At 41.5% G+C, this 27,127-nt stretch overlaps 1 protein-coding gene across 1 annotated transcript; it reads left to right on the forward strand.

The window, feature by feature from the left end:
- The first annotated feature begins 359 nt into the window (after window positions 1-359).
- Window positions 360-27,102, forward strand: CMSS1 (cms1 ribosomal small subunit homolog). The gene is made up of 10 exons (XM_054385985.1): window positions 360-465; window positions 4,224-4,354; window positions 9,912-9,983; window positions 13,241-13,370; window positions 16,688-16,747; window positions 17,431-17,533; window positions 19,567-19,627; window positions 20,505-20,592; window positions 22,720-22,808; window positions 26,428-27,102. Exons 1-10 carry the CDS (start codon window positions 360-362, stop codon window positions 26,509-26,511), a joined length of 924 nt encoding a protein of 307 aa, XP_054241960.1. The 3' UTR covers window positions 26,512-27,102.
- Window positions 27,103-27,127: the final 25 nt, after the last annotated feature.

The following is a 27,127-nucleotide window of genomic DNA, read 5'->3' on the forward strand; positions in this document are numbered from 1 at the left end:
ACCAAGAGCAAATTGTACCTGACAAACCTGGTGGCCTTCTATGACAAGGTCACATCATCAATAGACAAGAGGAGAGCAGCCAATGTCATTTATCTGGACATGAGCAAAGCCTTCGACACTGTCCCGCACCACATCCTGGTCTCCAAGCTGGTAAAATATGGGTTCAAAATAAAATCAAGTATAAATAGTTAGTGACTGGGAAGCCTGTTATGGTGATGCCGTGCTGCTGATGTAATACCGAAGGAAAAAACGTGAAGAGCTGTGGAATTCACATTTATCTTTGTATCTTGAGAGCATTACGTGATTGTTCAGGCGTCTTTGATGACCTTATGGTTGCGTAAGGTCCATACGTTGCAGGAATGCAGATGCAAAGGATTGCTATGCTGAACATCACCCCTTCAGCAGAGTATTCTGTCAGCGCCTGCCTGCCTGCTCGTTTGCACTGCAACAGAGATGAAAGTCAATGTTGGATTAATCAATTAGGTTCTGCATTTGTGCCAGCTTATTATTAAAGAAGGGTTTGTGCTCTCTCCTCTTCTGGCAAAGAGGAGTCTCCTAGGGAGCTTATCATAGAATGGTTTGGGTTGGAAGGGGCTTTAAAGATCATCTATTTTCAGTCCCCCTGCCATGGGCAGGGACACCTTCCGCTGGACCAGGTTGCTCAAGGCCCTGTCCAGCTTGGCTTTGAACACCTCCAGGGAGGAGGCATCCACAACTTCCCTGGGCAACCTGTTCCAGTGTCTCATTGTAAAGAATTTCTTCCTAATAATCCGGTATAAATCCCCCCCTTCCGTCTTAAAGCCATTCTCCCTCATCCTGTCACTACAAGACCTTGTAAAAAGTGCCTCTCCAGCTTTCTTGTAGGACCCCCACAAGTACTGGAAGGCTGCTACAAGATCTCCTGAGAGCCTTCTCCTCTCCAGGCTATACAGACCAACTCTCACAGCCTCAACCCCCTCCAACAGTTCAATGTTTTTCTGATGTTGGGAGTCTCAGAACTGAACACCCCACTCCAAGAAGGGTCACACCTGAGCAGGCAAAGCAGTCTCACAGTATCCCAGTATATCAGAGGGTGGAAGGAACCTCAAGAGATCATCAGGTCCAACCCCCCTGCCAGAGAAGGATCACTTAGGATAGTCCACACAGGAATGCATCCAGGTGGGTTTTGAAAGTCTCCAGAAGAGACTCCACAACACCCCTGGGCAGCCTGTTCAAGTGCTCTGTTACCCTCACTGTAAAGAAGTTTCTCCTCATGTTGAGCTGAAATCTTCTATGTTCAAGTTTGAACCCATTGTTCCTTGTCTTATCACTGTAAACCACTGAAAAGAGCCTGGCCCCCTCCACTTGACACCCGCCCCTCAGATATTTATACACATTGATCAGATCCCCTCTCAGTCTTCTCTTCTCCAGACTAAATAGCCTCAGGGATCTCAGTCTCTCTTCATAGGGGAGATGCTCAAGTCCCCTAATCATCCTCGTGGCTCTCCATTGGATTCTCTCCATGAGGTCTCTGTTTTTCTTGAACTGGGGAGCCCAAAACTGGACACAGTATTCCAGGGGTGGTCTCACCAGGGCAGAGTAGAGAGGTAGAAGAACTTCCCTAGCCCTGCTGGACACACCTTTCTTGATGCATCCCAGGATCCCATTGGCTCTCGGCCACAAGAGCACATTGGTGTTCCATGGAGAACTTGCTGTCCAGCAGCACTCCAAGGTCTTGCTCTGTGGAGCTGCTTTCCAGCATGGCAGCCCCCAACCTGTACTGGTGCCTGCTGTTACTTCTCCCCAGATGCAGGACCCTGCACTTGTCCTTATTAACCTTCCTGAGGTTTGCCTGCACCCAGCTCTCCAGCCTGTCCAGGTCACATTGGATGGCTGCACAGCCTGATGGGGCTGCTCTGATACAGATGTGTTTGGGGTCTGTGACCTGGGTGCTTCTGCATTTATTTACATCAGGTTATGATTCATTTTGTGAATAACCTCACTGACATCAAGGTAACTATTTGCAGAGGAAGGTACACTCTTCAATGTGAGCATGGTTGGCAGAGTTTGGCCTGTGGTGCTTTGATGCCTACAACAAAATGGTCCTACCATCATGGGAGCTGACATGGTGTCATGAACAATCACAGCTTGAAACTAGCTGCTGTCTCAACTGGGATATAAGTGTCTGTTTCTGGAACAGATAGAAAGTTTTCCTGTTGTATGAAATAAAAATTCTCAGGTACTGCAGAAAGATGCTCAGATATGAACTATTTTCACAGATGGTTGTTGATTCTAGGGCTGGAAGCTGATTCTCTCTCACTTCTTGCAGAAAGTGGAGGATGTTGCATCACAAAGTGCAGTCCAAACCCCAGATGGGCAGTGAGCAGGTGGTACATTGTTTGTCAGGCTATTTCAGATCATGGAAACCATTTGTCAGGTTTTAGATTTCTATTGCTAGCAGCATGTCTTTTAGTTATGAGAAAGAGAAGAGGTTATTTAAAACTTGCATGGCTCCTGTTTGCCTTTCAGAGCACGCCAAGTGGAATTTAAGAAGGAATGCTTAAAGATCATAGGCAGCTTCCCCTGGATCTGTTTAATGCAATTCTCATTTATTTCCAATGTGAAATAAATATGCTGAGAAAGAGCTAGCTCAGCAACTCAGTTCAGTGAGACATGCATAGACACACTCTGGAATGGGTGTTTGGGGCCCAAGTATGATGAGCAACAGGGACATAGGCAATTAGTTCTGATTTCTTCATGCTTAATTTATATCATCGCTCCACAGCCTGCTTGGATGTAGTACATGGCATGGGAGTATGGAGCTGGTGTGTGTATAAAAGTCAGTGTTGGCTTCTCAAACACAGAAGCTGTCCTACCACAATGTAGCACAAGAAATTTGCCAGAGAAAGAGGGATATGGGGGAAACAAGCCCATGATAATGCACAGAGGTAGCACTGAACTACAAAGATACCTTCTAAATTTTCAGGAGTATGGTGGATGATGTAATTTTTCTGCTTCTTCTAGTGAAATATCATATCTGAAATTCCAAAGTGTCTGAAGGTCATAAGTGGTCATAACTTTCCACCTTAAACCAATATCTGATGAACACTCTTGAGACAGTAGCAATGATGTTCTAGTGAAAGTGGCAGTCATACTGGGGATGGCTGCTCATTCTTCTTGTTCATGATCCACATCTGAAGAATCATAGAGTTGTTTCGGTTGGAAAACACCTTGAGTCCAATAGTCAACAAGATGGGTTGTAGTACCCTATGAGCAGAGGGTCCAGTCCAAGTGCAAAGCACTAGGAGCCAAGCTGTGGGAGTAGCAGGTAGGTGCCCTGCCTCTCCCCACACTGCAGAGGGGGCAGGCTGGACAGAGGTGCCTGGCTCACAGCTAGAAGAGGAGGACACTTCCTCCCACTGTGCTCTGCAGGGAAGGGTGAGGAGTAAAGAGTCAATCAGACTCCATTTGTCCCTCAGAAAGACAGAAAATAGTTCATGAGCACAACTCCTGGAGATCAATGCCATACATTCCCTAGTATACAAGTAAGCCTGAGGTTTGGACTTGTCACCTCCCTTGCTCATACCTCTTTGAACCTGTGCTAGATTCTATGCGCCTGCTCTGGCAGGGGGGGGTGGACTTGATGATCTTCAGAGGTCCCTTCCAATCCCTAACATCCTGTGATCCTATGAAAAGAGATCCCAGAATGTTCAGCCACCTACTGTCCTCTGAGGCTGACTCAGCACCAGCTTAATGATACTGCTAGCCTGTGGTAAAGGTCTGCCAGGAGCGGCATCCCTGCTCTTCCTCTGCCGCCAGCCACTCACCCTACATGGCATCCAGCACTCATGTGGCCACAGTCCATTCAGCTGTTGATTTGATGGCTGTGCCTGTGAAGAGAAAAGAAGCAAACAAGCTATCTGAGCCTGTATTTTTCATGGCTTAGCTTAGTTCAAGAGAGATTTTGAAAAGATTAGATATTCCTACCTGTGATGCTGCAGCTGGCAGCCAATGTGTAGCATTCCAGAAAGACAAAGAAATATATTGCCTGACAAATGCAATATTGTGAAGAGGATGGGAAACCTGGGACTTTTCTTAGAATACATTTCAAATCCCAGTGTTCTAAAATGATATTTTTTTTACAGCTGTACATATCTTGAGATTGTATTTTTGTGACAGCCTTTCAGCTGAAGATTTTATCCCTATTTTTGAATGCAAAGATAGGAGGTGGATTTGAAAATTAGTAACCAAAACTCTGCTTTTTTTCTCATTAGATCCTTCAGATGATGAAGCTACTGAGAAAGCAAATGATAGCAGGACAAGAACACAAGAAGATTCAAATTCCAAGCCTGCTGTGACAAAGAAAAGGAAGAAGGTTAGTACATTTAGCAATTTTGTGGAACACAGAGATCACAATGCATAGGGAAACCTTTCATTCAGTAAAGGGGTAGTTTCCTTCACTCTTTGTCTGACCTGTTTATGTCATAAGATTACTTAAATTATTTTGCCTTATTTGAAAGGGATCAGATTCCAGCATATTTCAATAATATCTTCTCTCTTGCTTGGTTTGAGTTGAGATTGATAGACCTGTCTCCTACAAACTGACTGCCTGGATGGCACTACCAAGTGTCCTCCTTTATAATCTTTTCCTTTTCCTTGCTCATACGAGGTCTTGAAAGCTATATTTAATTGTTGCACAGCATCTCTACCTAAGCATTTCCCCAGTGCAACATTCAGATGAAGAATTCAGTTCCACATGGACTGATGTTTCATAGCCTTTCACTATTAAAAGCTTCCTTTAAAACTAGTAGGAACTGTGCTATTCAGCATTACACAGAATATGCCAAGGAAAAGGCAGCAAAGTCTTTGACAGACAGCATCACCTCAACATGCAAAAAAAAAAAAGAATTGTCTAGAGGTTAGGTAATATTAAAAAGCCTCTTGTCTGAAGGTGATTTTCTTCTGCCTGCCTGATACCATACAGGAGAATTGACTGAATGGCTGTCAATGAGCTAAAATGGCATTGAAATCTATCTCTCCTCGACATGGATATAAATTCCAACCCCTCGGTCAACAGTAAATTCACTGTGTGATTCCTAGGCAGTTGCCCAAGTGAGAAGCATTTACTATGCTTTTGGGTGTCCTTCCAAGGAGACCAAAGGTGACATGAGACAAATAACTGAACTGGTTCCACGTTTAGTTTTGGAAAGAGGGAAGTGAGCAATACAGGAGAGAGCTACTATGGGGTCAGATGCTGAGGTCTCCAACTCAGTGAGGATGCTTATGGAGCTACTTTTAATCACCACTATCTTTATCTACACCTTTAGAACTAAGTTAAGACTGTTTGGAGGAGTTGCTTTGCTCTTCCTATGAGAACAGTAGAAAGAACAGCCAACACAGTTATCCTGCCAAGGTAGACTGGGGCTGCTCAGCTGCACCGAAACGCTTGCCATGGTGCTTCTTGTCATAGAAAGAATATCAGCCTGCATTTTGGAACTGAGTCATTTGATGTTTAACCATGAAACTCAAGGAGGCAGTGCTTTAGAATCATAGAATTTTAGAATGGTAGGGGTTGGAAGGGGCCTCAAGAGATCATTGAGTCCAACCCTCCTGCCAAAGCAGGATCAACTAAGGCAGGCCACAGAGGAACATGTCCAGATGGGTTTTGAAAGTCTCCAGAGAAGGAGACCCCCACATCCTCTCTGGGCAGCCTGCTCCAGGGTTTCAATACCCTCACAGCCCTGAAGTTTTTCCTCATATTGAGGTGGAACTTCCTGTCTTCCAGTGTGTGTCCATTGCCCCTTGTCGTATCACTGGGCACCACTGAAGAGATTGGCCCCTTCTTCATAACACCCACCCTTAAGGTATCTGTAAAGACTGATCAGATCACCTCTCAGGCTAAACAGCCCCAGGTCTCTCAGGCTTTTGTCATCAGACAAATGTTCCAGTTCCTTCATCATCCTTGTAGCCTTCCATTGGACACTCTCTAGTATATCCCTTTATGGGACCTTAAAGTCATGGACATGTTATTGCATGTTTTTAATAGCAAAACATGTGCAAAATCAGATGTATTTATGGAAAGCTAGTAGTACTGTAGTTCTGAAGCACGTAACATAACCTATTCTACTCACCCCTGCCTTATTCACGGGCTGGAAGCTATTTTGCAGTGGACCTGGCACCTTAAAGCCAGTCAGCAGACAACCAAATAGAATTAAGAACATGTATGTTTCTAGTCCACTGGATGTCCTCAGGCTCACCATAAAATGAAGAATTTATCTCCCATCTGAATGGCACATTGATGTGTTTACTTTGTCACAAACTCCAAAAGTCAAGAGTATATGGCTGACCAAGAATGTAAACTTTCACACACATGCAAGAATGTTTTCATTCTGCATTTGCATTTCCAGTAACTTGGCAACATGTAAAGAAAAAAAATTCTTAGAAATATAATACAGGAAATATTTTATGTACTGTCTATGATTAATAAACAAGGAATTTATGACATTTGGTTCATAAATCAATGGTCTCAGCACAAATTTCCTGTTTTCTGCATTTTAAGAACTTCCATGTAAAAATAGCTTCAAAACACAGAGCACAAGGGAGCCATGTAAAAAACCAGTAGATTGTCTGCTCTGTGTCTTGCATAAGAAAAACATGCAATCGACTTTTTCTTAAGGGTGGCATGCACAGAACTATTGCGTGAGTAGGTAGGCGACATTTGGATAAAGGTCAGAAGTTCAGTCTAGATCAGATGCCTGAATATTTCAGACTGCAGATCATCAGAGATACCTAATTTTTACAGCCATTCACCACCTCAAAGTTTATCTTTTTCTTATGGCACTATTTTTAATATATGAATAAAATGGAATTCTTGTTGCTGGGCTAATAGTATACTATACCGAAATATATCAATAGAGATAGAGGTAGGGATAGAGATAGAGATAGAGACAGAGATAGAGATAGAGATAGAGATAGAGATAGAGATAGAGATAGAGATAGAGATAGAGATAGAGATAGAGATAGACATAGAGATAGAGACAGAGACAGAGATAGAGATAGAGATAGAGATAGAGGTAGACATAGAGATAGAGACAGAGACAGAGATAGAGATAGAGATAGAGATAGAGGTAGACATAGAGATAGAGACAGAGACAGAGATAGAGATAGAGATAGAGGTAGAGATAGAGATAGAGATAGAGATAGAGATAGAGATAGAGATAGAGATAGAGATAGAGATAGAGATAGAGATAGAGATAGAGGTAGAGGTAGAGGTAGAGGTAGAGATAGACATAGAGATAGAGACAGAGACAGAGACAGAGACAGAGAGATAGAGGTAGAGGTAGAGGTAGAGGTAGAGGTAGAGATGGGATTTTTTAAGGAGGTAATTTTGAGTCTTGACCTTCTCAGAGAAGGCAAAGCTTTGGCTATAAGTCTGCTGTGTACGTCTGTTAGTGTTGAAAAAAAGGGTTAGATACTACATTCAGAAAAAAAGCCATGGAATTTGGTGCTACTCTTAAACATCTGAATGAAGGGTTATCAGTGAGAAAACTTTGTTTCTCTTGGAGACAATGTTTCATCTCTGGGGCACAGTTGTTTTTATTTTATTTTTTTCTTTCACAAAATAATGAGTTTTGCAGATTTATGTAAAACAGTTCACAATGTGTATGAAGGGAGAAATGGGCCCAAAGTGATTGAGTAGTACTTTTTGATAGGAAACCTATGCTCTAGGACAGAGAGGCATCACACCCTGCTGTAAGAAAAAGATTTGGATTGGCCCTTTTCTGACTTTACTTGGTAGTGTCCCTTGAGCAAATCAATACAAAGACATGTTCTCACTTGAATCAGAGTTAGGTGACAGATTTTTAAAAAGATACAAACCAAATAAATCCAAAAAGCTTATGTTAGCCCTGGAACTATTTTGTTGAAGTGAGTTTCTACTTGCAGTCATTGCCTTGATTTCTACTGAAGGTAATGTATCTTTTTACCTGAGAAAATCACAGAGACAGGTCTCTGTGGTTGAGACAACATATGGTCCATATCACAGCTTCTCATGGGTGAGTATTGATCCAGGCTGTGTTGTATCTATAGATTCATAGAATGGTTTTGGTTGGAAGGGACCTTAAAAGATCATTTAGTTCCAACTCCCTTACCATGGGCAGGGACACCTCTCACTAGACCAGGTTGCTCAGAGCCTTATCCAGCCTGGTCTTAAGCACTTCCAAGGATGAGGTGTCCACAACTTCTCTGTTCAACCTGTTCAGCCCTATTTGTAGAGTGCTTTGCTAGCTGTAGCCAGTCACCAGCCAGATCTTCTCTGGTAGTTCCTAAGTATCATCTAAAACCTCATCCAGATTCAGGGCCACTTCTGTACTTCAGTGCTGCTTTTTGCAAGTGCAATGGCTGTGGTTGCACTGTGGCAAAAGCAAGCAATGGGTCATATTTTTTTGAGTTGAGCATGGTGGTATTCTGGCTTTTACAGCTAAGTTAGCCACAGGAGTGGGTAGAGAAAGGGAAACGTAGACATAAGATGAACATTTAAACTTCACAGAATGCTTTTGAAAAGGGTATGAGAGTGGGCATAGAAAAGCACAAATGTGCTGGATACAATCATATAGTACCTACCAGTTGTCATAAAGTATCCTCCCATTAAGGAGAGGTAGTGCAGGGAGGGCTCAGAGAAGCTCAGATACTCTGATCTTCTGTTAGCTTTCCTTTAGCACTCTTGGTCCTTTTGAAGCTGCTTTCACAAGGGAACAAAGGAGCAGCTTCTCTGGCTTTTGGCTGGGCTCCCTTCCTGCTGATACTTTTCTTCCAGGCTTTCCCCGGGGAGCAGTGGTGGACTTTCTGTTCCTGAGCTTTTAATGCTCCATGTGATGAGACTTCTCTGTGATTTCTCACAGGAGCAGATTTTTCCAGCCAAATGCATCCTAGTATCAAGGACCTTTTTCCTGCAGCTCTGCCTATTTTCCCATTGCTGTCCATCAAGTCACTTATTAAGCATTAAAGCCCGTCTATGTAGATTAATTTACATTTCCAAGAAGTGGAAGTCCAGGAGGCAAAAGAAAAGAGAATTGCTGTGCTCCAAACAAGGAAAGCTTGTGCCTCGCTTCCTGTTTTGGACAATTTTAGATGGCTAAGGACAAATCCTAACTCTGGCTTATGTGAACAATGAATCTGGTACAAATACACCAATTCAGTCTGCTCACCCAGGCACAAAAGAGGGTTAACGATAGCAACATGTTGAACGTTATTCTGATATGCACCATGTATTCTTCTTGTGTGTATTTGACTATGCCTGCAATGAGGAGGCAAAGCAGGAATGGGGTAGAACAAATTCAAAACATGTTTTCCTAAATTTTGCATGCAACTGTAAAAGGAAATCCAAAACATGATTGTTTCCAATTACGCTCACCCAGTTCTGTGGCACCTTTTGCTGCCTGGATGCTCACCTTAGACACAGTTATGTTAAGAGCACTGTTGACAAAGTTTAGAAAAACAATCGCTCACAATAACAGAGATTAAAAATATAAAGTTTCTGAAAAGTTTTGTTCATGTTTTCCTGGTGATTTTTTTTTTTTTAATGTAGCAGCCTTGCTTTTCATCATTTTATGGAATTGAGACTACAACTTGCATGTTTCAACTTTCTGTGCTTTTATTCCCCTCTTGGTTAAAACAGCATAGATCTCAGTTCCAAATTTACTCCCTGTATATATATGTAAGAATTTGATCCACACAGATGAGGAAGTTTGGTAGAGTTTTTTGGTTGGTTGGTTGTTTTTTCCCTAACCCAGTATTATACATTCTATTTCCCCTCTTACCTCCCATTGGTGACTTTTTTTTTTTTTTGTAATTTTCCCATATATCTGATGCTGTATCCTTTTTTTTTTTCCCTTAACCTTTTTAATTATTATTTCTAAATATTTGTTTTTCAGCCTACAGAGTGTTTTCTAAGTCAGCCTGAAGAAAAACAAGAGAGCACTGTAAAGGCAAAGAAGAGAAAGAAGGTATGAACGTCCTGGAGTGTGTTTGGGGACTGGGCAGTGGGTGTATGTGCTATTACAAGAATAGGAATTGGGACAACCCTGTCATGATGAGAAGTAGTATGGTCATAAAATTGCAGCCTCTTTTAGAGAAGAATAGGAATTCCTGCTTTTTTTTTTTTTTTACTTCACTCAAAATACCCATTCCCAACCTGAAGTATGGCATTGTGTCCATACTCTATTCAAGGGTTGTATATGTCTACTCCCTCTGCTCATTCTACATGTCTGCATACTGCATACTCACCTCTACATACTCTGGTCAAGGCTTGTATGTGTCTACACCCCACTTGTAAGTGTGGGACACCAGGAAAATGTAAATGCATGAAAGAAAAATGGAATTTCAGTTGCTGCAGAATCTACCCCATTTCAGTTGTGTGGTCAGGCTCCAGCTGCTGGCTAGGTCTTTTGAGCCAAGAATTGTCCTTGTTTGCTCTTCTCCTCATAGCATAAGTATATAAATAAATATTCTGTATTGTCCCTCTGGCTGTACTCCATCTTCACCCTCATCAACAAACATGCTGCAGTCAAGATGGAAATTACATGGCACCAGGCAATTTAATTGGTTTTTGAGCCAGACTGTAAATTGTTGGCTCCTCACAAGGCTGAGAGGTGGCCTTTCTGTATTATGTCAGGCTTCTTAATCATCCAGAGAATGGGAAGAAGGAAGAGTGGGATTGTGCTTTAAATGGAGCTCTGACAGAAGTGACTGTGGAACTCATTCCACTGCTGCCAGAGCAAAAGCATCCTGTGGCAGAGATTGCTGAACCAGATTTACCAAAAGACCCCATTCTCAGGCAGACAATAGGCACTTGGCTGCATCTTCTATTTCCAGGAGGCTAGGCCACTAAGATGACCTACATAGCCTGTCAAAAAATCCATCAGGAAGTATTTATCAGGTTGATCTGTGGGTTCCAGACAAAATGCTCTCTCCAAAAACAAGGAACAGGGAGAAAAAAAAAACAACTTTGCTTTTTAAGCATCTGGAATGAATTCCCTGCATAGGGAACATTTTCCCACAGCTCTGCTTCAAGGAAGAGAATTTGCTCAGGTGTCCTTGCTCTCGCTTTTACACAATTTCTCATTAATATCAGGCTTCTCCCCTCCAGAGTGCCATAATTTTCCTGAAGAAACCAATTGGCCCAAGGAATGATGTAATGGTCCTGTGAAGCGGTGCCTTATGCTGAATTACCACGTAAAATGAACCTGATAGTTCTGTCTTGCCATCTGCTAAACCAGGGATGCCTACGTAGCCTTTGCTGTGGGGTGGAGTGGCTTCAGCAGCCACTGCATGGCTCTGCCCTGCCCTCTTCTGCTGCTGTCACAGGAGTATTTGGGATATATTAGGCAAGAGGGAGAGATGGAGTGGTGAGGAATGGAGGAAGATCTGTGCTCTCCATTAAAATTCCTGCTGTAGTTCTCTTAAATTTCTACTGATCTTTGATGCCCTAGCCCTTAATCTGCCAAACTTGCACTAAAGATATCCACCACCCCTCCCAAGCTGCCAGAAATGCTTCCAGGCCAACCTCACCTCTGTGAAATCTCACTGTGCCTCAGAGATATGTACCCTATTGCTCCATCCTAACCACACTCTCCTGCTTCTTTTTACTGCTAGGCTTTTGCTGTCACGTGTCCTCATGACAGCAAGTTCAGCTTAGCTTGCACAGCTGAGAAACCTGCATCTGGCCTTTCACAAATGTTCACTTCTCAGTGAGAACAAGAGAGCCTTCACATTCTTGCCATTCTCTCCAGGCTTCCTCTGTCCTTGAAAATCTGCTGGTTTCTTAAATGCTGGCAGATCATTCAGATAATGGGAACCCTGAGCTATTCTACTGCCCCATGATCCAGGGGTTAAATTATGGGGAAAAATACAGCAACACTTTCTCTTCAGTGGAAATTCAGACCTGTTCATTGCTAGCATTCCTAGGATGTAAACCACAATCATTATGAACTCATGTCTAGGCTCTAAAAATCATTAGTTTGGTTTAAAAAAATTATACTTTTTGGAGGGACAAAACAGCTCCAGAACTCCTTCTGCCTGACTTCTAGTTTTGTGAGCTTGTAACTCATGTTCATCATGCTTGCATGATATGCTGTGAATACAGTTAAGCATCTTCTAAAATGGATAGGTAGTTACTCTGGAATCCTAGTATATATGCTAGGACTTATATGGCCATGCAATTCTTGATGTTATGCTCTACAAATAATAAATTAAAACAAATTATGAATAAAACTTGAATGTTCAAACTGATACTTAATGTGTAACAATGGCAAAACTCACAAACCCAGCTTTCAGTTGTATTTTTTGTCACAGCAGCATTTCAGGTGAGTGCACAAGATTTATTTTCCTTTGGGCTCACAAACTGTCTCAATGCAAGTATCTGAACTTGCATCTGAAGTCATACTCCCATCAAGACATTGTAGCACTACATTCCCCTTGTAGCTTTTCTCATTTTCCAAAGTGTTTCTCTAATTAAGCTGTGATTAGGTTGACCACGAGCCAGCAATGTGCTCTTGTGGCCAAGAAGGCCAATGCCATTCTGGGGTGTATTAGAAGGGTTGTGGTTAGTAGGTTGAGAGAAGTTCTCCTCCCCCTCTACTCTGCCCTGGTGAGACCACATATGGAATATTGGGTCCAGTTCTGGGACCTCAGTTCAAGGACAGGGAACTGCTTGAAAGCGTCCAGCACAGAGCCACAAAAACAATTAAGGGAGTGGAACATCTTCCTTATGAGGAGAGACTGAGGGAACTGGGGCTCTTCAGCTTAGAGAAGAAGAGACTGAGGGGTAACCTCATTTGTGTTCATAAATATGTGAAGGGTGAATGCCAAGAGGATGGAGCCAGGCTCTTCTCAGTGATGCCCAATGACAGGACAAGGGGTAGTAGGTGAAAGTTGAGGCATAGGAAGTTCCATGGAAACAGGAGGAACGTTTTTTTCACTGTGAGGGTGACAGAACACTGGAACAGGCTGCCCAGGGGGGCTGTGGAGTCTCACTCTCTGAGGATTCTGAAGACCCCCCTGGATGTGTTCCTGTGTGATCTGGTATAGGTAATCCTGCTCTGCAGGGGGGTTGGACTAGATGATCTTTTGAGGTCCCTTCCAGCCCCTAACATTCATGATTCTGTGATTAAGCCAGCATAACTGTATAAAGTTATAAAGGAACGTAGTCAAAGTGCAGATTTTATAGAAATGTCATACTTACAGATTTTACTTTTTTCTTTAGAAGAAAATTTCTGATATTCTGGAAAAATCCACTCCAAAACCCGGTGTCCCTGCAGATCTACAAAACCTGCTTAGCCAATATTTTAGTGAAAACCGCTCAGTGATTGAAAAAGAGGAATTAAAGCTGTCAGGTAAGGTAGCCTGTATTTAAGAGATATTTTTCATGATACTGTTGAGTTCTCTCTTTGCACAAAAAAATCCACAATTTTTGGGAAAGGTTATGAGTTGTACTTTGTTAGGAAAATGGTTTCTTATGCTGTGTATTAATTTGGTGGTTAAGGGGAGATGTTTGTTTCTTTGGAATAAATGTGAGTTTTCTTGCAGTTACGGAAGTTAAAATAAACATTGTTCAAATGTGTCCTTTTGTTGTAAAGTTTTAATTTCAGGAGCTTATTTTTCCAACAGAAGTTACATTGTTCTTAATAATAACTTCCAAGGTGCTGAGATACTGAGAATATATTTTGTGTCTGGGACTATCTGAGTTAGTACAGATGCATAATAGGAGGGTTGACATAATTCTGACATAGAATCATAAAATGGCTTCAGTTGGAAGGGACCTCAAAGATCAACTAGTTCCAAACCCCTGCCATGGGGGGTTTGGAAAGGGCCCAACAGACCAGGTTGCTCAAAACCTCATCCAGCCTGGTTTTAAACAGGGATGAGGCTTCCTCAACTTCCCTGGGCTACCTGTTCCAGTGTTCCATCACCCTTATTAGGTTCTTAGCTGTTGAATTAAATGGGTTTTTTCAGGTAGTGGCATGAAATGAGATGGTAGCTTTACTCTACGTGTAAAGTGACCAAGTTTGAACCATGATGAGTACCCTCTTGGTTTCTCATGCTGTGTCTCCAGTTAAGATATTGACAGAAAAAGCAAAGCAGGACAGAGGAGGGTTAGCTTCTCTCAATTGGAGATGAAGGCAACATTGAACTTCTCTGCCTCTTACTCTCAAGATAAAGAGGCATCCTCATTGTGTAGGCATTGTCCATTATTTGTTGGTAGGGCTCATGAAGAGCAAATGGCTTGCTGACTAACCTTGCATACAACTTTGATACATCTTGAACTCTTAGTGACCTGAGGCCCATACAGGAGCCTTCTAGCCCAGCAGTGGTTTGTCTCTTTTAATGTTTAAACCTGTCTTTCTAGATAAATACGCTGCTCTCTAACATCCATGACTCTAGGTTGACCATTCTTTATTTCTCTGGGGCAGGTTCAGCATTCTTTTTGAATCAAGAAAACCTGGAGAAGTCCTGTACAGATTGCTTTGATATGCTTGTGTTAAATATTTTCAGACCTTCAAGGTTTTTAGAAAATAATAAATTGCTTGAGTTTCTTTCTTATTAAAAAAAGCCCTTTGGGCTAGTGAAGTGACCCATTTCCAGATGGATTAGCTTGGGTTGGATGGAGATATTGTTTCCTTCTTTTTGTGCTGGGAGTTGAAGGCTTAGTGCGCCAAGGAGTTTACGAACTTCTACAGCTGTCAAGTCATTCACTCAGAGCATCGAGCAAATAACAAGCAGCTACTTGAGTTGTGTGTTTTTGTTAATTAGCATGGGGCAGAAGGTCAGGTTTGTAGTCAGCATGGTCTCTTGCTGCAGTCTAGAGCTATGTGTGTCTTTCCCCCCTTTCTGAAACTTTCATTTAAAATTGTTGTTAGTACTCCAGTTTTGCTGGACTGTTGGTGAAAAGTCAGTAGAACTTTAGAAACTGTCTTCTAAGTTGTTCAGTCAGTAATGGAACAATATATTCAGAAGAGCAGAGCAACAGCAAAGGTATTTTGCCACTGGCAGGAGAGGACCATAGTGGGTGTGAAGAGCACTCCTATTAGCACCAAATGCATATGGAAGGGCAGCCCCTGCCCTTCCCCACTAGTGTCAAGTGCATCTTTTAAACATAATTTTGAAAGCAAATCAGCTGCTGTTCCTTCAGTTGTACACAGAATCACAGAATGCCTGGTTGGAAGGGACCCCAAGGATCATCTGATTCAACCTTTCTGGTTGATATTGTGGTTTAAATGAGATGGCCCAGCACTCTGACAAGCTGAGTCTTAAAACTGACCAGTGCAGGGAAATCCACAACTTCCCTTTGGAGATGATTCCAATGTCGAACTGTTTTCATGGTGAAAAATTTTCTTCTGGAGTCCCCAAAAGTAACTTGTAGCCATTATCTGTTGTCTTTTCCATGTGATTCCATATAAAAAGGGAGTCTCCATCCTCTTTAGAATAGCCTTTATGTACTGAAACCATTCATGGTACTGGTATACATTCATTCCCTTTGGAGTTCAAGTTCCAGCAAATGTCAATCTCTGGTTTTAATAAAAGAGATCAGTGCAAAGATAAAAGATAAATAAAAAAGATAACTTTTATTTTCAAAGTTTTTTAGCAGGACAGTACCCATTAAATGGAAGGCAGAGTGATGGAGAATGACTATGCTCAAGAAGCTACCCAGGCAGGACTTAGCCAGGCATCAGCTGCAAACCAAGTTTCACAGTATCCCAGTATATCAGAGGTTGGAAGGGACCTCAAGAGATCATCAGGTCCAACCCCCCTGCCAGAGCAGGATCACTTATGGTAGTCCACACAGGAATGCCTCCAGGTGGGTTTTGAAAGTCTTCAGAGAAGGAGACTCCACAAGCCCCCTGGGCAGCCTGTTCCAGTGCTCTGTCACCCTCACTGTAAAGAAGTTTCTCCTCATGTTGAGCTGAAATCTTCTATGTTCAAGTTTGAACCTTGTCACACTCTACTGAGGGAAATCATGGATTAACACTGCCAGCATTAGCACAATGCACCATGCATGTGAACATTAATAATGTCTGTAAGGACAGGAAACCATCTTAATTTATTTAAAATACATCAGCAAACATCCATAGACAGGCACCCTGAGGTCTCGTATGATGACAAATACATGGGTCCCTGAAGACAGAATTGTTCATGCCCTGTAGGACTGTATTGTTCCATCAGGCAAAGGACCTTTAACAACAACAGCAAATTTTCAGACCATTGCATTTTCATCACCTTTTTTAAAACTTAGACTTTCTATATAGGCAGTAGAGAAAGGCCTTTCAGAAGAACCTGTTAGGACTTGGTCTTTCTTCATTGCCTCTATATGGATCTTAAATGGCCTGTCTGGCACAGAGTGCTTTGAAGACTGAGTAGTTAACACAGTGAGCAGGTAAAAGATAGGCAGTCAGCAGGAAATGAAGGACAAGGAAGGTGCTAAAACGCAGTGTAGGTGTTGCCATTAGTTGTCCATATAGTTAAGTAGATTGACACAAAAAGGTTCTTGTTCATGAGGTGTACATTGAGCCTTGTTTGACAAATGGTAGTTTATTGATGATGGATTTAAGTAGACTTGTGATTTCATCAATGTAATTAGTGGTTATGCTGCAAAGATAAATGCTCCTTTTGCTGTTAAAAATGACCAAAAATATTTTTTCCTTTATGTTTTCAGATTCCTGTTTTTTGCCAGCCAATGATCTCACCCACAGTTTTTCTTCATACCTGAAGGAAAGTGAGTTAAAATGTTGCATGGGATGAAAGTTGTATAAAAAACATTGTTAATTAAACATTACTGCAGTTTCTATCTGTAGCATCAAATAATTTTAATTGTGAACTATTAATAACTGTAAGAGGTTTTTTTCTTTTTTTAATGACAGGTCTTGCGGTGTTTGGCTCCTTTTTTACGTTATCACTTTTTTTTGTATCAAAATGTTTTGTTGATAATTTATCGTGGCTTCATAAGTAGGTATAGGTATTATCTTACAGTAAAAATTCTGCAGCTGTCTGCTGACATGCACCAAGAGAGTTTTTATTCTCTTTTATATGTATATAGAGCTTCTGGTATGGTAAATGTTTCTTTTCAGTTGGTTTTCTTTGATATAAATTGCCATATGTGGCAAATCAAGACAATGGGCTTGTCACCTTACAAACTGTTGGCTTCTGATGCTTATCTAATTTGTTCAGTTATGTGATATTTCTGTATTTTATTTATTTTGGGCATTTTCCTTTCCAGTTTCTCATCCACGACTAAATGTAAAACTGTTGTCAGAGATCCAGACCTCAAAAGAGTCAGCATGTGTGTTCTTGCTGCTGGCTACCATTCATCATGTACTCATGTAATTTAAATTTGTGGCATGTAGTACTTTCTCTGAGTGTGTACATGGGGTGTTTCGTGGTTTTTTTTTTTCATTGCAGTCTGCCCTAAGTGGGCAAAACTCCGTAAAAACCACAAGGAGAAGAAGTCAGTGGTCATGCTGGTTATCTGCAGTTCTGCCCTTCGTTCCTTGGAACTCATCAAGTATGTCAACAGCAAATGTTGTGTTGAGGTTGGCAAGCAGTCAGAGGTTTTGTCTTGGAACCACAGACATAAAGGCAAAGCTGGGACACTGTCCCCTGCTAGCCAGCAAATGCACTTATTCAAACTGAGGCAATATTCCTCATGTCTTTAAACTGTGGGAGTGGGGTGCTTGGTTTTAGAGTGAAGTAGTTCCATGGAAGTGTTCTTCTTTAAAAACAAAACAATAAAAATATGCTCCCAATTTTGGGGAAATATGCAACACGTTGTACAAGGAGCAGAGTAAACTCATGAAGTATTAAGGTCCACCACTAGAAATCGTGACTTTGCACCAAAAACAATGAGGACATGGTGCTCCAGGGCTTCAAGTGCCAACATATGCATCTGGCCTGACTGCCTCCAAGTCTGTTCCATATTCTCAACTGGCTCAGGCTGGCAGAGCTGCCATGCAGAGATGACAATTCTCAGAGTTCCCTGTCCTCTTTTTTCCACCCCTTCTATATCTTCTTCCTTCTTGCTCCAGAAGGTGACTTTGATGACTTTGAATTAGTGTGTATCTCACAATTGTCATGGTTGTCTTTGATGAGCTCATTTCCTGTGATTATCTTCCAGCAAAACATGAGATAGAGAGCTGGAAATTTTAACTCTGTGCCACAGATAGAAGCATATGTATGGCAGATGTGCCAGAACAAGTCAGGTTTTCCAACAAATGAGTTTGGATTAACTGGCATTGGGGCAATATCTGCAGAAGAGACTGTGGCAGCCTAAGTTTTCCCGGGAGCTATGCTGCAGAAAGAGCCTATAAAATGTAGACTGGTCCACACAGATCTTTCTTTTGGTGCACCCACACACCCCATGTTCATTCATGGCACCTTGACAGGCTGGAGAGTCCATGCCCACCTCAAGAAGTTCAACAAGACAAAGTGCAATGTCTTGCACATAGGTAGGGGCAATCCCAAGCACAAAATACAGGCTGGATGACAAGTGGATTGAGAGCAGCCCTGCAGAGAAGCACTTAGGGGTGCTGATGCTGGCACTTGACATGAACCAGAAAAGTGCACTGGCAGCCCAAAATGCCAACAATGTCCTTGGCTGCACCAAAAGAAGCACGGCCATCAGGTCATGGAAGGTGATTCTGCCCCTCTGCTCCTATGAGACCTAGAGTACTGCATCGAGCTGTGGAGCCCCCAACATGAGAAGGACATGGATCTGTTGGAGATGGTCCAGAGGAGGGCCACAAAGATGATCAGAGGGTTGGAGCACCTCTCCTGCAAGAACAGGCTGAGGGAATTTGGGCTGTTAATCCTGGAGAAAAGGCAGCTCTGGGGAGACCTTACATTAGCCTTCCAGTACCTGAAGGGGGCCTACAAGAAAGCTGGAGAGGGACGTTTTGTAAGGACCTCCTGTGATAGGACAAGGGGCAAGGGGTTTAAACTAAAGCAGGGTAGATTTCGACTAGACATGAGGAAGAAGTTCTTTACTGTGAGGGTGGTGAGACACCCTCACAGAATGGGTTGCCCAAAGAAGCTGTGGCTGCTTCATTTCTGGACATGTTGAAGACCAGGCTGGATGAGGCTTTAAGCAACCTGGTCTAGTAGGAGGTGTCCCTGCCCACGGCAGGGGTTTGGATCTAGATGATCTTTCAGGTCCCTTCCAGCCTAAGCCATTCTGTGATTCTATGATTCTATGCCTGTGTCTCAGAAACTGAGATATTTTTTAATCAGAATTTGGTCATTAGTCAGTTTTTGAGCTGACTAGCTGTGAAAACACAGGCTGTAATTATTAGATATTATCTGAAAAGCTATCTAAACAATATCGGCCCCTACTGATTTCTTCTGTTGTGTTTGTCCAGTTGTTGATCACTGTTGATCAAGTAGGAAACAAGAACGTACATAGTGTTCAAAGTACAAGCAGGGGTCACTGGCAGACTGTGTGTCTCAAGCATATTGAGAAATGCCAGTTAGTTTGACTTTTCTCCTGTGTGGTCTTAATCCCAGCCCTGATGTGTTTCCTTTTCCATTTTTTTTAATTGCTAGATCAATGACAGCATTTAAAGGAGACTGCAGAGTTCTCAAGTTGTTTGCAAAGCACATAAAGGTAAGAGAGCTGCAAAGGTATTTTGATTAGAACAACTACACAAATAATTAGTTCCCTAGCATTTTCTTTTTAAAGCATTTATCAAAAGTGCCTTCCATACAGTGTTCATACAATGTTCCTTTCTTTAGGTAATGCTTCCTTTGGTAACCAGTTGTTGCAGTTTGAGGAATCTCCATCTCCAGTAGTTCTGGTGAAATCCTGTACAGAGTGTAGATGCTTATGCAAGTGACATGTTTTAAAGAGGTTCCACATTCCTCTGAGGTGCTCATCCAGATGGTTTTTGCCTGTTCAAATAAGAAGGCTCACACACATAGGTTTGTAAAAGCCAACTGTTGCAGCACCACCTTCACATTCTGCCAGTTGAATGCCTGGACACTCAACATCCATACCTGTTGGAGAGCACAAATTATGGGGATGTTGGAAACAATGAGTGGACATTTTATTGTTGATATAAATACTGTCAAACACACAAATGTCACATGCTTTATTTCACCTTTTTCACAAATGTCTTCATCCTAAAGGAGTTTAGAGCTAATCCAACTTTATCAGTTCTCCAGACATTTCTAAAGAATTTTCTTTCAATGCTGCAAGAAGCATACTGTTCTCACATCCAAAAATAGCTGGTGCAATAGCAGGTTTTCAAAGTTGAAAATGACTGAGCTTCTAGAGAAGTGTGATGCCAAGCTGGCTGTTACATCTCTTTAACTTTCTCCCAGATATGTCAGTTTGACAGCTTGAAAGATGAAAAGCATTTCTTACTTGATGGTATTCTAGAAAGAGATACGCTGAGATGTTACATTTATTTCCAGCCCTTCAAGAAGAAATCTTTTTAAAAATCATGGTTTTGCTATGGTTTGTCTTTTGTTTTTCAAATTAGATAAAAGAACAGATGAACATGTTGGAGAAAGGCGTGTTCCACGTCGGGGTCGGAACTCCTGGGAGAGTGAAAGCACTAGTGGAGCAAGGTAGGAGAACAAGGAAGGATTTCTATGTAGGCATCTTATACTTGGCCTCATGAGAAGCAAGACTTCTGTTGTTTTTGAAGTGTTTAGGTTGACACAAATCTGTGGATTTGAGTGCTAAATTGTACAGTTCTGTTTCTCCACTTCTATGATGTCAGTCAAAATGAGGTCAAGATTCTAGTAGTTGATTTCGTGATCACTTTAGGCTGGCATAAATCAGAGAAAGGCAGAGTAATCAGGGACACCTCCTACTAGATCAGGCTGTCCACAGCCATAGCAATCTTGAATGTCTCCAGGGATGGGGCCTCAACCACATCCCTGGGCAACCTCTTCCACTATTTCACCACTCTCATTGTAGGGACCTTCCTCCTTATGTCCAACCTAAATCCACCCTGTTCCAGTTTAAAACCATTGCCCCTTGTCCTAATCCCTACAAGCCCTTCTAAACAGTCCCTCCCCAGCCTTCCTGTAGCTCCCCTTCAGATATTGAAATGTATCTACAAGGTCTCCCAGGAGCCTTCTCTTTCCCAGGCTGAACAGCCCCTATTCTTTCAAGCCTATCTTTGTAGGAGAGGTACTCCAGCCCCCTGATCATCTTTGTGTCCCTCCTCTGGACCTGCCCCAGCAGGTCCATGTCTCTCTTGTGTTGGGGCCTCAGAACTGGACATGGTACTCCAGGTGAGGTCTCACCAGAGCAGAGTAGAGTGGCAGAGCCACCTTGACAAGATGACCTTTGAGAGTCCCTTCCAACCCAATGCAATCTGTGAATCTGTAATACTTTCCCCTCACAGTCACTGCCTGCTTATTCCCCCTTCCTGTTTCTTTTGCTAGTCCAACAGTCTGTCTGGCAGCTCAGTGAAGTGATCCCAGTTAGAACTGATCCCAATTAAAACAAAACCAGTGTGTACACGAAATCAGGTAACGAGCAGGCAGAGGTGGGGGGACTTCCACTTTTGGCACGAATACTGATTTATACTGACTTAAAAGTGATTGCAAAACCATGGTGTAAGATACAAAGTTCCAGGAAACCAAACACTGCAAGTAAATCAAAAGGAAATGATGACAGAAGTCATTGTATCATATGTCACTCTCTCAGCTTAGTGTAAACTTTTGTGAAGAGTGAGCAAACGATCTGCTTCATGATTTGATTTTATTCCTGTAATGAAATTAATTATCCTTTAAAATCTCTTTTTCTCCTCCCAAATTTTGAATGCTTTTGCTTACTCAATATTTACAAAGAAAAACAAACAACGAAATGACAAGATGATAAGGTGACTCTATTCCTCTTTCTGAGCTCTGCCTTACTCTGACTTTGTTTTTTTGGTCATTGACTGGCAGTGGATTGGGACTCTTATCACCTCTTGTAAAAGGGTACAGGAGAAACATAATTTTGTTGATTCCTGTGCCTCCTGCCAACATTAAATCATTACTGCTCATCACATCATTGCCATGTTAGGTGAAGGCAGGTTCTGGCAGGGACACAAAATCCATCATCTTATTCTAAGGTCTAGTTCTTTTTTGCCATTTTAGCATTGCAGTGCTGGATCATTAGAGAATGGACAGGAATCAAAACTGATAAGAAAAGCTGTGAGCGTCTTGTAGAAGACCAGAGAAAAATAGGAGAACAGCTGGAAGGCCAGTTCAGTTCTTTTGACATCCTTTATTTAGAGGATAAAGGAATTCTTCAGCAGCACCACTGACCTGACTCACATTCACATAGCACCCAGTCCTGTAAATTGCTGACCACTGTCAGCTCCCATTAACAGGAGGTTTCAGGTTAGAGTCCTTGTGACTTAACAGTTCCTCATTAGCTGTGGAAATTCAGCTGCTGTGGTTTCATCAAGAGAAATCTTTAGGAATTATTTTCTGGCAAGATGTTAGCTCTTGACAAGACTGGCAACAGCAGTTGTTCTGCTTTTCTGTTTACCTTTCAAAAAGTGTAGGATTATGTGGTTTAAGGGAGTTTGCAGTGTCAATGCATTGATTTTCCAACCAGCAAATGCAGTACTTAAGTGTTCGAAGATAAGTTACCTAGGAAACAACAAAAGATGTAAAAGCTACAAAAATCCAAACATTTTGATAAGTATCTGTCATATTATCTTGGTAGTAAAATTTATGTTGCCTTTTTAGATGGCTTGTGTTTGAACTCCACAAAATACATGATTCTGGATTGGAACTGGAGAGATCAGAAACTAAGGAGAATGATGGATATCCCTGAGGTACTGTATATGCACCTGTATATGTTATATTCTCTGTATTCATTGCTTTTGATTCTAGTGCCCATATCTTGGTCAGTAAGGTTTCATTTCTGTAAAGCTGACTTCAGTGGTCTGGAAACACAAAGAAGTCAACATTTGCCTGGTAAATCTATACTCTCAGGCCTCAAAAGTACCTTCTGAGCAAGACTTTTTCCATTTTTGTTGCCAGTCACAGCTGTGACTTCTACAGTTGTGCTGTGAATTGTTCTTGTTTATTCTAGATGGTTGCTCTACCTCTTTTCAGGAAGTTCTGATAAGTGAGAGGACTTTTTGTCCTCAAAACCTAAATAAAACTTTGGAGAAGGATTTATTTGTTTCCATCTCAGGTAATGCAGCTTCATGGGAGTAAATCTACAGACAGTGCTACTTTTTTTGCATAGAATCTCCAGGGAAAAAGAGCTTAATTTTTGCATTAAGCTGCTTCACAAGTGAAATAAATCATCAGTCATTGATCGTTCTCTGCATTTGTCTATGTATTTGTATGTGCTGTATTTTACAGTCCAGGATACACAGAGATACCCTTTTCTAATAAGCTCAGGTAAAATGCCCTCCAAACAAACACTCTGTAGCAACAAAAAAAAAAATCAGTTTTGCTTCTTGAGGCAAGGAGGCTCCCTCTTGTGGTAAATGCAAAAGACAGGTTTGTATTTGTATCGTGTATTTTTTGTATGGTGCTTGCACTTAGCTGCAAGTTTTTTGAAGAACAGAGAACATGAATTCACAGACATCAGTACAACAGGTGCTGATTGAAAGCAGGATGATTTTTTGAGTCAGCTGAAGTAAATCTACATCCATCAGACTATAGATGATCCACCTCAAAATCCTGGAGATTATGTTGCTAGTATTTGCTTTTGGGCTGTTACGTACCTGAACTATACTTTCATCTCACCCAGAGTTTCATAAAATCATAGAATTGTTTTGGTTGAAAAGAGCTCTAAGATCATCAAGTCCAACCTTCAACCCAAGATCACCATGGCCATTAAACCATGTCCCCACGTTTCTTGAACACCTCCAGGGACAGTGACTCCACCACCTCCCTAGGCAGCCTGTTCCAATGCCTGACCACTCTTTCGGTAAAGAAATATTTCCTAATATCCAACCTAAACCCCCCTGGCACAATTTCAGGCCATTTCCTCTTGTCCTATCACCTGATACCAGAAGGGAGTTGTAGAGAGCAGTGAGGTCTTCCCTCAGCCTCCTCTTCTCCAGTTCCCTCAGACATTCCTTGTAAGACCTTTTCTCCAGACCCTTCACCAGCTTTGTTGCCATCCTCTGGCCACGCTCCAGCACCTCAGTGTCTTTCCTGTAGCGAGGGGCCCAAAACTGAACACCGTATTCATGGTGCGACCTCACCAGTACAGGGTGTATGTACAGAGGCATGACCTCCTCCCTGCTGCTGCTGGACACACTCTTCCTGATCCAGACCAGGATGCTGATGGCCTTCTTGGGCAGCAGAGCACACTGCTCATCTGCATGCCTGTCTAGGAATATAGGCAAAGCATTGTGACTCCAGATGTGTTTTATTAAGATAAAATCTTATGGATTAGTTGAAGTTAAAAACAAGAAAGAAAGAATGTTACGTGTTCATTATAGTGTTAGCATAAGGAATAGCTATTTATTGTGATTACAACAGACACATAATGCAATTAGATAATAGTAAATATCAGATGTGATTACAGAGAAGTCTTAAATCCTGAACTTGACTCCGTTAACACAACACGAAAAAAGGTTTTTGACATCTTGAGCTATTTAAATGGAGCATCTTGAATCTATTTGGCCTGATGCAGACACAAGGCAGATTCCTGAATGTTAGTGATAAGAAACAATAGCAATAAGAGATACCCCAATAATGTTTTAGAGGTAAGGATCTTAACACAGTAGAAACCAGTGGAACGTTTTGGCAACATGCAGACTTGAAATACAGAGCACAGTCTTAGGGAGTAGAGGATCTTACTCTTTTACTCACATAAAAATTGTCAATATATGCTATGAATAGTCCTGAGTTTTCTCAAAGAGAGGAAAACATAATTTAGAGCAAAAAGGTAATTTAGAGCGTTGGCAGTTTGATGTACTACTTTCTTTCACCTTGTATTGTGGAGGCAAAATTGTAACCTTGAAATTAGGAATGAGGCATACTGATCTATTTTCAGTGCAAACCTCAACTGTCATTTATTTATTTTTGCATACTTAAGGTGCTGCATTGCTAAATTTCATTGCAATTACAGCAGAAAGCAGGAACAACTGGAAGCATGTGTCCATTCTACCTGCTGGTTTTGTACTGTGGGGAGTTCAGTGGAGAACACAGTGGTGTATTCTGATCAATACATGAATTTAAAAACACATGAATCTTCCCACATGACAGTCCTGTATCTCATATCCGCATCATGCATGGTGCCCTGATCCACTGCTCTTTCAGCTGCCTTAAAATCTCATTAGTTAATGCTGTTGGGTAGGTTTTCTTTTTTTCTCTGTTCCTCTGTCTCCTGCTTCGTTAATCCCAAACAATGGAGAGAAGGAAATAAAAAGAAACCTCACAAAGAAAGCAGAGGAGGGGTGAATGAGTTTGTCCAGGCTCTGTCTTGGCACACTGAAGTTATACTAATGTAATAAAAATTTAATATATACTTTCTGATGTGAGCAAAGGACAAAGCTTCCTTCTTTGAAACCTTTGTGTAAAGAGATGATGGCAATACAGAGCTGCCTCAGTTCCTCATCTCACCTGTTCATAAGATTGAAATGGATTTTTTTTCAAGAGAAAACCAATATTGTGTTGTCTACAAACAATACAAACACTGAGCCCTGAGTAAGTTTGAAAATACAGAAAGTTTCTGTTTCTGGCTTCATGAAAGTAAAAAGGTCTGTAAGAAATGGAGTTCTGACAGCTATTTTCACCCTCATGTAGCTCATTCAGTGTGGAATAGAAATTGATCGGGCTTTTGTACAGCATTTATTTCTGTGCAAAGTAGAGGCACAGAAGGATAAAATCCTAAGAGAAAACTTGCAAGTTGTTTGTAGGGGGGAAGAGAGAGCTATAAAGAAACCCAGTGCTAACTGTGATGATAGAGACTCATGTGTTCCTGCTGAAATATGTAGTCAATATTTACTCTTTAATACACTTGTCTTTTATCTTTAGATAAGCAATAAGCTACGGCCATATCCGTGTTGTAAACCAAAGTACATTCAAGCAGCACATGTAAACCTGACCTTCGTGCTCACTTTTACTCAGGTGTCTCAGACACACAATGGTTTGGCTGTTGCACTGCAGAGCTGCCCTGTACTCAGATACTCTGAAAAGTCCCAGAGGGATTTTGCAGTCCAGGAGGGAGCTCTTGCAGGGACAACTTGTCTGCATCCACATTAGATGGGACTTCAAGAGCTGTGATTGTGCTTTAGGGTTGCAGAACAAATGCTAGATATTTTCCAAAATGGAAACATTCTAGAGCTCAGGAGCTTGTATGGGAACCCCTTCCTTAATTTCTAATCCTATAGTAAGGTGCCTGAGTAAATAAATAAATAATGGTATTTAGCCAAAGCATTATCAGTAACTTTTGATGCTTTCTTTGATTTCTGTTTTCTTCAGATAAAGAAAGAAACAATTGACCTACTGGAGATGAGCATTATAAAGCTGTGCAGAGAGGGGTCTGTGAAGCTGGGACTCTTTTAATGGTTTTACCAAGAAGGGAATCGTTTGCAGCTGCACTTCAATGTTATCGTGTGTGCATTTGACAAATGATAAACAAGTGATGGAACCCAGAATTTTGACTTTTCAGAAGTCTATTAATACAGAAAGGATGCACATTGCAACTTTTTTTCCTGAGTTTCCTTTTAATAGTAAACAAGAAGTTTTCTTTGTAGTTTCAGTGTGGTTTTTATTGCAGGAACCATGTGATACTGAAATTAGACTTACGTTGCATTCGCCTGCTAGATTTACTACCATATATTACTTGGGTGTGAAAGTCTTTGTACAAATCAATTTTCTGTTATCCCCCTCTTGCTGTCCCAAAGAAGGCATTTACTTCTGTCATGAGAGTGGTAATCTAGTTCTTGCCCTGGAGGGTTTTTGAGAAAGTAGTATAAATTTCAGTAATTTATCAGAAATGTGTTTTTCACCCATCTGTTCTAGAGCTGACCAGATGTGCTTTTTTGCTATTACATGATACACTGTCTGTATATTATAACAAGACTTTATTTTGGTTAAACTGTTAAAGTATACAAAAAGTATTCTTCTGTGTAGCCATTGAAATTAAAAGATGAGCTCTCTGTGATTCTTTTGTCATTGT

Source organism: Indicator indicator, chromosome 1 (assembly GCF_027791375.1).
Source record: "Indicator indicator isolate 239-I01 chromosome 1, UM_Iind_1.1, whole genome shotgun sequence".
Lineage (NCBI taxonomy): Eukaryota > Metazoa > Chordata > Aves > Piciformes > Indicatoridae > Indicator > Indicator indicator.